This window comes from Lagopus leucura, unplaced genomic scaffold, assembly GCF_019238085.1.
Source record: "Lagopus leucura isolate 7727_CA_CO unplaced genomic scaffold, USGS_WTPT01 Super-Scaffold_100159, whole genome shotgun sequence".
NCBI classification, from domain to species: domain Eukaryota; kingdom Metazoa; phylum Chordata; class Aves; order Galliformes; family Phasianidae; genus Lagopus; species Lagopus leucura.
Window position 1 is genome coordinate 14,907,591 of NW_024962335.1, and position 10,878 is coordinate 14,918,468.

The following is a 10,878-nucleotide window of genomic DNA, read 5'->3' on the forward strand; positions in this document are numbered from 1 at the left end:
CCAGTGGAAAGTAACATCCTCAGGATTTACAGTTCTTACATTCTACCAGCAGACAAATTTTAAGCCTGTGCAGCAGTGGTCTTCCACTACAGATTTCATTGTCAAGCTGTACAGCATGTTGGCATGTTAGGTGCACAGCCACGTTTGCAGGTCCCTTCTCAAGTCTCACACAAAAATCTCTTTAATGTTAGTGGGAGTTTTGCCAGGACAAGGTTAAATAAGAAGTGAAGGATGTGAGTTCTATTGCTGGTTTACATACGTAAGGACATACATAGGTTTACATACGTAGGACACATTTTACAGATGCTTCCCTAGTTTACTTTCTCTCATTTCATTGCTAAAATCTATCAATAGCCACAAAGCAGCTGTGATCTGGACTGAGAATTTCCACGTCCACCTTCAAGGTGCTTTAATAATGCTGCAATTCAAGGCTGAGCAGGTGGGAGGGAGCTGGGGAGGACTGCTGTGACAGTGATTGCTGAGAGTGCCTGCAGCATCCCAGTCCCTCACACCACACTATAGATTACGATCTTTCCTTGGCTGAAATTGCTTTTATCACCTCTTTTCCAAATTGTGACCTTTTCTACCTCTGGGCAGCTAAGAAATACAAAACAGCTCTCAATTACAGCCCCCAGTCAGCACCAAAAGAAAAAGGAAGACGTGAGCATCTATGGATGACTGGGTGTGCAGAGGATGGAAACCCTCTGCAGTGGTGGGATGCTTTGTCACGGATTGCTGGCTTTGTGTGCAGGTGCTGGCAGTGACTATGCCTCATGAGGACATGCCTGCCTTGTGGTTGGGTGGTAGCTGATGAACCACGAATGTACTACCTACACAGCTGTCAGGCTCAAGTAAAGCCACAGGTGGTAGAAGATGCATCATACTGAGAAAACATAACCAACAATGACTGGTTAACTAATTAACTGATTGCATCCACAATGCACAGTCCACCATCTCTGGGCAGCCTGTGCCAGTGCCTCACCACCCTCTGCGTAAAGAATTTCTTCCTTACATCTAACTTAAGTATCCCTTCTTTTAGTTTAGATCCTTATCCCCTCGTCCTGTCCTAAGAAGTCAGCCTCCCTCCTGTGTATAAATCCCTTCAAATGCTGGAAGGTCTCCCCAGAGGTCTCCCCAGAACCTTCTCCAGAGAAGGTGACTTTGTTGGAATTTTTCAAAATTTCTGCTGTGCTTGAAAATGCCACGGTCACTATTTTCACTAAGACAAACTATTTCCAGGAGTCTGTGAGATTGAAAATGGCCTTAAAATTCAGTGTGTGTTTAAATCTTGGATGAGAAGGATCTGAGCGGGAAAACTAGATGTACTCATTTGTCCTGCTGATGGAAGACCAGTACAGACAGTGAGCCATTTCCTACATTTATGTTACCTAAAACAAAATGTGTTGGAAATGGCACACTCTTCTATGGTAGCTTCCCCTATAAGAACATTGTGCGATGATGTCTGCATATGCTCATTTTGCAGTACGTTTCACGTGATGATTAGTCACTGGCTAAGACCTAGTTCCAGCAGATTGTACATGTGCACATATATATATGTGGGCATGATACCTGGCACATACTCTTTGTGAATACATGCATGTAATCTTAGACTCTCACAATTCTAGCTTCTAGTCTTATTATTTCGCTATGAACAGTATGTACCTTATTTGACCATCCTGTACTCATTTTCCTTTTTGTCCTGACCTCAGCCACTTCTGTGTCTGCCTCTTTCCTTCCACTCACATCAGTTGCTCTGAAGAGACAAGTAGAAGGTCTCTGGTATTATTTTCTCTGTTATTATTTGGTCTGTTCCTTTCTTTCTGTTTTCTTTTGTCTCTCCAATCTCACTTCCCTATTTTCTCTTCATTGTCTGTCCCCTGCAATTTTAGTTTTCCTGCTGGTCCATTCTCTCCTCCTACAAAGTTTATACCTTAGCTAATGTGTATGCTTATATTAATATCCCCAGAAAGGGACAAAAGTAAGTGGTGCTTTTATGGTTAGTGCCCTGATCCCCCCACTGTGTTAATCAGTGAGAGAGCTTTGCTAGAAGAACAGCAGCATTTGCCTGACTCTCTTCAGGAATCTCTCAATTAACCAAAGTTTGCATGAAGCTTTGAAGATCCAAATCACATTGTGAGTGTTTAGTAGTCATTATTATTATCATCATCATTAATTTCAAAATGCCAGAGGTAAGATGTTAGAAGATACAGCATCTTCCACAATTCCATATCATTTTAAGCTCTGTATTATGATTGCATTTTGTCTGGTGTAGATAGCTGCCCATTAGTGGCTGCATGGGTTACAATGTCCTTTCCTGAAAAAGCCAAGAAAAGGAATGGGTTTCTCGGAGATGGTTCCAAAGGCCAGTACAGACTGTAAGCTTCTTTTAAAATCCAGCACTCATTTCTAATAACTTCTGGTTAATTAATTCACTGTCAGTTGTTGTGTTTTTTTTTTAATACAGAAGGGCTTTCTTTCCTGGTCCTCAAGGCAGATAGATGAAAGTGATTCAATCTGTGTGTAAGTTAGAAATGCAGCCTCCGAAGGACCGTAAGCTCCTTGGGACACCATTGCCGTCCTAGTAATTCCATCCTCCTGCTCTGCCCCTGAACAAGAAGTCAGTGAAGCTGGGCACTTCTGTTTGTCTGTTGGTAAGCCATACCAACACACAGCCAAGTGGCAACTCTTAGGTTACAATTCTGTATCTCTGTTTTCAGCAATGGCTTGCAACATTGTTAGAATTTCCGGCTTGAGCCATTGCCTCAGGTCCCGATTCTGCAAATAGTTTAAGCTTAAATCTCTACACTTTGAGAACATGAGTCATCCTTGTGAATTTCATGTACCCTGCATTAGAAACTGGCAGGATGTTTGTTTTGCCCCTTCTGCTACACATCTCAGAAGACTGTAATACAGATGGCCTGCTATGCCTTTGTTTCATTATTTAATCTATGAGCCTGCAGAAAGAGCCTGTCTCATTGATTTTTGGAAAGGTATAAGAAAAGTAAGTGGGCGAGAGAATCATTGACCCTGGTGCTAATGGGGTGGATTCAAGCTGTGCTTGGAAGAAGCCCGCTGCGGCCTAAAGAAAATTAACAAAGTATAAAAGAATCTTTTTCTGTAAATCAAATTGATTACCTTACTTAAGATCACATGGGCACTCCCTGCAATATAGAAAGTGCAGCAGAAAGCCCTTATGTGGTATTTTACTTATTAATTTAATTATGCACTTTGGCTTCTACCACAGAAATAACAGTAATTAATAAAACAGAACATCTATCCGGAGCTGTAGGTGTCTCTCATACAAATTATAAAATTACATATAAAGCAGATCGTGAATGTCACTGTGGTGTAGAAGTAGCTAATTTTCAGGGCCTTAAGAGAGCTGCAGGATTTCACGCTGATTTTAGAGCTCTGATACTGCCACTTGGTTGCTAGGAACAAGAAGCAGCACTTTGCAGTGTAGATGAACTGCCTGTATATTTTGTAGTTGTTTCTCACATGAGCGTTAGGTAGTGTCTTCACACTACCCTTCACCGGCTAGATGTTTTTAGGCACTGAGCACATCGAAGCTGTGGGAAGTGTGCTGGAAATAGTCCTAGAAATTGCCTCTGATACGTCCTGAAGATGACGATGTGAACTGTAAGCTAACGTCCTTATTTTTGAGCCTTTTATCAAACAAGTAACGTTTTGTAGCCTCACCAAGATGCATCCTATTTATTTGCTTCCCTCCGTCCATGCCATTTATGTCTGCTTAAGGTATCACGTCTGGACAAAAGGGCATGCGCCAACCAACTTTGCCAAATGGCGAACAGCCACCACCCCGTACCGCGTGGAGTGGGAAGCAGACTTCGAGCCATACGTTGTCGTGAGGAAGGACTGCCCAGAGTATGACAGACGGTTTGTTGGATTTGGCTGGAACAAAGTAGCTCACATCATGGAGCTGGATGCACAGGTGAGGAGATGATGACTGTGTAACTCACCCAGGGTGCCGGGGGGCGGGCAGCAGGGTTGTTAAATGACATCCACCTTCTGCACTGCTGAAGTGCTCGTCTGGCCTCATTAACTGCTTAGTGAGGGCTTTTTGAGTGGGGAATGTGCAGTTTAGTCTTTGTCAAGCATTAAAGAGAATTTCCGTATCTAGTAGGTGGCAACCATGTCCATGGCAGGGGGATTGGAACTGGATATTCTTCAAGGTCCCTTCGAACCTAAGCCATTCTGTGATTCCTTAGTTCATTTGACAGTGCTGCATAAGCTGTTGTCTGGAAGTAGCATGATGCCGCCTGCCCAGTACTTGCTACCAGCCCCATCACCTACTGTGGAATCTATATACATGGCTGGAAGCTTCTCAGTTAAATAGAGGTTGATAAGTCCCAGCTGCTAATTTAGAATTCAGAAGGCAATCCTAAATTGAATCCAAGGCAAGGACCTTCAATTTCTGGCCTGGATTTAGAGCGCATTTCTGCAAAGCCAAGGACTTCACATTTCTGAGATTCTGGCTACGTGACACACTCCAGAGGATCAAGGTATTTGATCCTTAGGCTACTTCCTCTTGGATCTGGCTTGGGCTGGTTCTTCTGGGCAGAATATATAATGATGCAGAGAAACCTCGAAAGCCCCAGACTGTCACCAGAGTTCTCAGAGCTGCCAAAGTCCCTGCCACAGTCCTGGATTTTTAGGCTGGAAGTGGTTATGGCTCCATGGGAGCTCTCCATGAAATGGCAGTTTGTGCTTCCCTGCTGTTTTTGGATGTGAAAATAACCAGTATGTTAAATAGCAGGGTCTGGATCATGGCATTTCCATTTATTTTGGTGGGTTTTGTTTGTTTGTTTTAAGTTTGCCTGCAGTTCCAGGTTTTGAGCTAGTAGCACTTCACATTAACTGAAAAACCATACTTTTTGGCCAGCTTTGCTAACTTCTGCTATCACAACGTGGACCTACAGCAAGTTATTGGGAGATTGTGTCTTTGGGGTGCAGGATACAGTGTTTTTCATGCAAGCGAGTATGTGGGTAGAATATTTTCTACTTCTGTTGCAAAACCACATAATCACTTTGGGCTGCATGCCATTTGCCCCATTTGCAAAAGGGCATTCACAACAAATCCTTGCCTACTTATGTTGAGAAAAAAAAAATGATTACAGACTACATAAAAGATACTGTCCATTATGTTATCATTAATAATAATTGCTATGCATAGCAGTTTAATTTTCCTGTGTGCTTTCCAAACACTAATCAATTAACTATCAGTTGTGGAGAATGCCAGTGTGATGATTTATTATTTGTTAATCTGAGTATCAAGGCTTGCATCCCCACTGGCAGCTCTGATTTGGCACTTACGATTTAACTCTTTTGTTCAGAGACATTTGCTTAGCATGCAGACTCAGATGTAAGAAATTGGAACATTTTTCAAAGTTGATCATAGCTCAGGTATTTTAAATGGCCATTGGGACACAGCTAACTAAGTTGGGGAATTGTTTTTCTCACTCTTTTAGCCTTAAAAGCACATCGAAAAGAAGTTTTGCTTTCATCTGTAATGACACGGGTATTGGCCTGTTTTTCCACGCAATCACCCTGGAGGAGACATACTACTTTCCCCTATGGCAGCTAGAAATACCAAATTCCCTGGGCTAGCCCAAAATATGCTGCACTACCCTGTTCTTCTGTTTTCCTTGCAATAAATTCAGATATTTCCCTAGCTGGGGCTTATTTCGGCTTTTTCTTCAGGGAGCTTTGATCTCCCAATCACTCCTTCTGCTGTATATTTTGATCCATCTCCTGAATTCTGTCTCCTTCCACTGGCTGCTCCTTAATGTAGGAGGAAGGAATTGGGATAAATGGGGTGACATCCCTTCCTTAAAAACGAGGGAACACTGCACCAGGCATTCATAAGGCATTCCTTCAGCTCCAGCATTGGATCAGGTTGCTGCCAGCTATTTGGTTGGCTCTGTTATCAGCAGGCAAAACAGCTCCTCAATTGAATTATTTCCCAGCTCCTTGCAACTGCAGTGTCTGTCAGAAGACTGTGGGAGACTCCTTACCAAGAGCCTGTGCCACTAACCATCCTTCAAAGCAGCACAACGTGGAGATAATCTTCATTATTATTCTAGGGGCACACAGATGTCCACTGAGCTGGATGCTGTAAAAATATATAGATAATGACAGTCACCGTCTGAAGTATTTATAACGTGTGAGGTAGGGACAAAAGTTCCCACAAGCGCTTTCCTTTCTCAACAGACATTTTCTTGTGGTAGGGATGGGCAATTATGAAACCTTTGCCTGCTCTTCCAGTGATTGGACTGCAAGCATCTTTTTCCAGCCCAGCCCAGCATCTTTCAAAGAGGCTCATTAGCAGCAGGCTAGTATTTTTTTTGGAATCTTTTATGTGCCTAAAGGCCTTTCAGGGATGGAGCATCGCTGTGCTAACAGCTTACACTGCAGAGCATAAACAGTCACTGACTTTCAGGATTATAGACTTGAGATGGAAACAGAATGAGATGCGCAACAGAAAAGATTATATGAGGGGGATTTATCTTCCTCGGCAGATTCAGGCCTTGATGTTAAGGTCCCGCAGAGTTATTACACAATTTGTTGTTTATCGTCTCTCCTCATTCCATCATGGCAGCCTTTGTTTCTGTGTTTGATTTCCCATTAGTTCTAATTTTTTTCCAACTAAAAGAGTTCTGCCTGTGAACACCAGATTATTTTGCTCTTCCTCTGTGCTTGTCATCCCTAACAAGCTCAGTGGGGCCCATTCCCATATATGACAAATTGTCACTTGGCACAAGTATTTACTGCTTTAGCACTGCCTACCAGGGAACAGACACTCCCTTAATGAGAAAGGAGCAGCCACAAAGTTGCAGCTGCACCTAGATGTCCAACAGGCGCTGCTGTTTCCTGAGTGTCTCTGGGACAGCACTGTAGCCATAGCGCCTTCATTTTGGGCTGTGTTCTTCAAGCACCTGGTTTTTGGCAGCATCTTAACCCAGTAGTTTTCAGTATCTTCTGGGTCGATTGTATTTTGTTTGATGAAGAAAGATCTGTAGGTGAAAATTCTAATGCTTATTAGCTCAGGCGTGTTCTCTCCCATAAATGTCTTTCCCTGACAAACAGTCTGTGTCCCTTCACAGGCTCCTCATGCTACAAATGACTGGAATGTGCAAACCAGGGGAAATTCAGCATAATTTCTTTTAAAGCCAGCATGCTCCAGAGAAGCTCAAATGGCTATTCCACTGTCTTAGGCAAAGATGGTTAATAATGCAATGTAACAACAGTTGTAAATGAAAACTGGGTGAAGACAACAGCAAGTGTGCTTGTGAAGATTTTGAAGTGTCTTGTCATTTGCATCTCATGTGAACTCAGACTTTCTTAAATCTCATATGAAAAAGGTAGCTAGCATAACCCTAGTGATCTGAGTAATTTTGCTTGGCTACAGAGTGCTGAGGTTCACATTCATTTCCTGCCCAGTCCCTTGTGGGGCAGATACTTGGTTCTTGTACATCGTTCTTGCACATCCTACAGTAGTTACTGTTCAACTTTTCTAGGAAGCAATCTTTGTCCAGTTTTGCCCCATTGACCATATATAAAAACAATATTAATTATAAAAATTGAGCAAATTTAACAAGAGTAACTGCAACTTAGATGAGGTATCATTTTTAACAACACCGAGAAATGTCAAAAACTTGGCCAGGTATAAATAAAAAGAATAAGTGAAATAATAGAGGAATTGGCACAATACATTAGGCTGTGAAGGATAAGTTGATTTACCTAAAACTTTCTCGAAGTATATGGAATTAGTAGGTCCATCTTCACAAGCAAGCTATAAAAGATACTATATTCTCCTACTACTTCAGGTTTATAAGTAATCTGGCACAGTTTTGCTTCTCTGATTATCTCATCATAAAGGCAAAGCAACACAGGATATGCCTTTTTAAATATTGCTTATTCTCTCATCACAAGTGAGACAAATTACAGGGGTAAGAGCAGGCTTTTACATGGATATTTGGGGCTCTTGCTGTGTGCATTCACAGTTGGTTGCAAGCACACTACTGCAAAATCTGTGCTGTAGACATGGCTTCAGGCATGACCGCAGCACGGTTTTGTTATTATTTGGCTTATACTGAGAAAAATACTTTCAAAGACAAAGCAGTCTTTCATACACAGAAAAAAGTACAACTTGAAAAAAGGTTTATTTGGCATAGCTGTGTGAGTTAGTTGTTTTTGAGGCCTGCACTGCGCTGTCGCATGACGGAACGTGCTTGATGTGGAGGTATGAGAGAGGTGTGCTGCAGGAGGGCTCGGGATCACCCCTCACAGCCAGTGTCTTTCTCCCCCAGGAGTACGAGTTCACGGTGCTGCCCAATGCCTACATGATCCACATGCCGCATGCCCCCAGCTTCGACATCACCAAGTTCCGCTCCAACAAGCAATACCGCATCTGTCTCAAGACCTTGAAGGAGGAGTTCCAGCAGGACATGTCGCGTCACTACGGCTTCGCAGCTCTCAAATATCTCACGGCAGAGAACAACAGCTAGCACAGCAGAGCCCGTTTACAGGAAACAGAGATGCCGGAGGGAGGAGCCACTCAACGTTTGGGGCCCAGTCTTCAAACTTCAAACTGAGAAATACTTTCTGTTTTTATACCATACCTGGCAGTTCTAACAGTAGGGATTTGAAGTGACATGTCTGCAGACTGCGGTCATTAGCCCCTTCCTCAATGATCCCAGGCCTTTCAGCTTTAGCATTTGTGAGGTGTGAATGAGAGGGGCCAGCCATTCACCCGCCATACCACAGGATGTGCGAATGAGGCATGAGCTGGGAATGCACTCTGTTCTCTTAACTGCAGAGCAAAGACAGACCTTCAGAATATAGGATTTCATGTTGCTATTTAATTATGAGACATACTTTTTAACTCTAAAGGAAGATCTTCGGGTCGCTGTCCTGTGAATTTCAAATCTGCACTACTCTGAAAGGGAACTTTCACCTGTGAACATTCATAGTGGCCCTCAACATGGATGACCTTGTTAATGCAGGATGAGCCAAAAGTCTGAATTAGCCTTGAAAATGAAGGGGACACTTACATAATACTGCACTCCAGAGAAGGTGTGTTTAGGTGTGTACATGGTATTGGTTGGTCTTTTATTCTCAAATTAGTTACGTTTTATCAGGAAAATCCCCTATGCCCTGCCCTGCCATTCCCCCATCCTATAAGCTGTTTTCCTTTCCTTGCTGAGGAAATGTTCCCCTTGTATTTCTTTCCCATATTCGGTTCAAATGGTCTAGTAAAGGAGATCAGTAGTTCGGCTAGAAAGTGAACAAAACCTGTCAGTGTAAGGTCTGCTTTCACCAGAGCAACTTGTTCATGTGTGTCTCATAAAATAAAGGGCCTGGTTGTAACTCTTTATCTTTTTTAGGCAAGAATTGGATTTTGCCTACAAGGCATTTTGTGCGGGGGGATATGGATTCGTAGACTCATTTCACTGCATGTCCATCTGTGAAGGCGTCGGGCATTGGGCTTAAAGTGGACTACTTTGCTGAACAGGCAATATAAGCATGGCAACTTACAGCCTGAGTGCTCTCCTGCCTGCTACAAGGTCTGAGAACTACTTCGTTAAAGGAGTATATAAATAAAAGGAACAGAACTGTTAGGAATAAATTCCCCATTTGAGGGAAAAAAGAATGTGTTGGGAATCTGAGTGTGAGTGTTTGCTTAAATGTGGACTGGTCAAGTTCACAACTTCGATACACACAAGAATATTCTGGAGGGTGGAAAGGAAACCTAACAAGCAAAACACAGAAAACAAGACACTGGACTTTTTACTGTTTTCTTTATTCTTCAGTATTAATGTTGTGTTTACATTGGATAAGGAGATGAGGTTTAATGCACTACCCTTTGCAGGGCTATTTGTAATTTCTTTTGCAATGTTAATAGAGAAAGCAGAAACGACTCAGTGAGAAATGTGTCTCTCTCCCTTCCCCAGATCCCTGTGCAACCACATATACCAGTACCATTGCCTGAGCTGGGAAAATGGATCCACAGTGCATTATGCTCACTTTGTTCCATTTTGTTTTTCAGCCACTGCACCTTTTACTTTCCTCCCCGCTTCGTCCCTCTAGAGCTTGGTTTTATTTCCAACCTGACATTTTGTGAGAGCTTTCTGTTACGGTGGAAACCATGCAGTTAAACCAGACATTTAAACTGCAAATATCAGTTCATCATGTTGTGTATATATAAGAAAAGTCAAAAAAGGCAACATTTTTGACAAGGAATAAAAAAGGGGTGGGAAGCTATGTGTAATTACTACTTTCTCCTTGGGATTGTTGACTGTATAAGAATACATTGCTACACAGTTTGTTCCAAAGTGCTTTCCTTTGGTTCTTAATGGCTTTATGTAAAGATTTACATATAAACCTGTGAAGAGCTGAGAAGAAATGAAATGAGTGCTTAGATAGTCCTGGCTAAAATATATTTATATTTAAAAAAAAAAAAAAAAAAAAAAAAACCTTCCCCAAGTCCTATATTACTCACCATTGAGAGTCCAGGTCATTGTGTATTGAGAATTAGAAGAACAGTCCTGTTGATTATCTAATGTACAGAAAGATATGAAAAGCTGATCCTAGGAGAGGCTGAACATTTGTTCCTACACAGAATCTACTGTCAGATTTTCAATGTGGCCACTGTTATGTTTCATATATATATAAAAAATTTCATTTCTGGATTCATTCATTTCTTCATTTTTCCTTGACTTAACAGTGTTGCCCAAGGATGGGGCACTAGATTCCCCTATGACACCATAACCTGTAGCATGGACCTGTACTTACTTTGGGTGTAGCACTATCAGTGTGAACGTTGTTTTCTCTTTTGTCATGAGAAGCAAACTAGGG

At 42.1% G+C, this 10,878-nt stretch overlaps 1 protein-coding gene across 3 annotated transcripts in view; it reads left to right on the top strand.

Annotated features, from left to right (window-relative positions):
* The window catches only part of LARGE1 (LARGE xylosyl- and glucuronyltransferase 1), a 277,571-nt gene extending 267,220 nt beyond the window's left edge, over positions 1-10,351 (top strand). For all 3 annotated transcript variants that reach the window (XM_042889480.1, XM_042889481.1, XM_042889482.1), the window contains 2 exons: positions 3,757-3,952; positions 8,331-10,351. In XM_042889480.1, coding sequence (XP_042745414.1) covers positions 3,757-3,952; positions 8,331-8,528 — 394 coding nt within the window. In that variant the 3' untranslated portion in view covers positions 8,529-10,351. The remainder of the gene's footprint in view (positions 1-3,756; positions 3,953-8,330) is intronic.
* Positions 10,352-10,878: the final 527 nt, after the last annotated feature.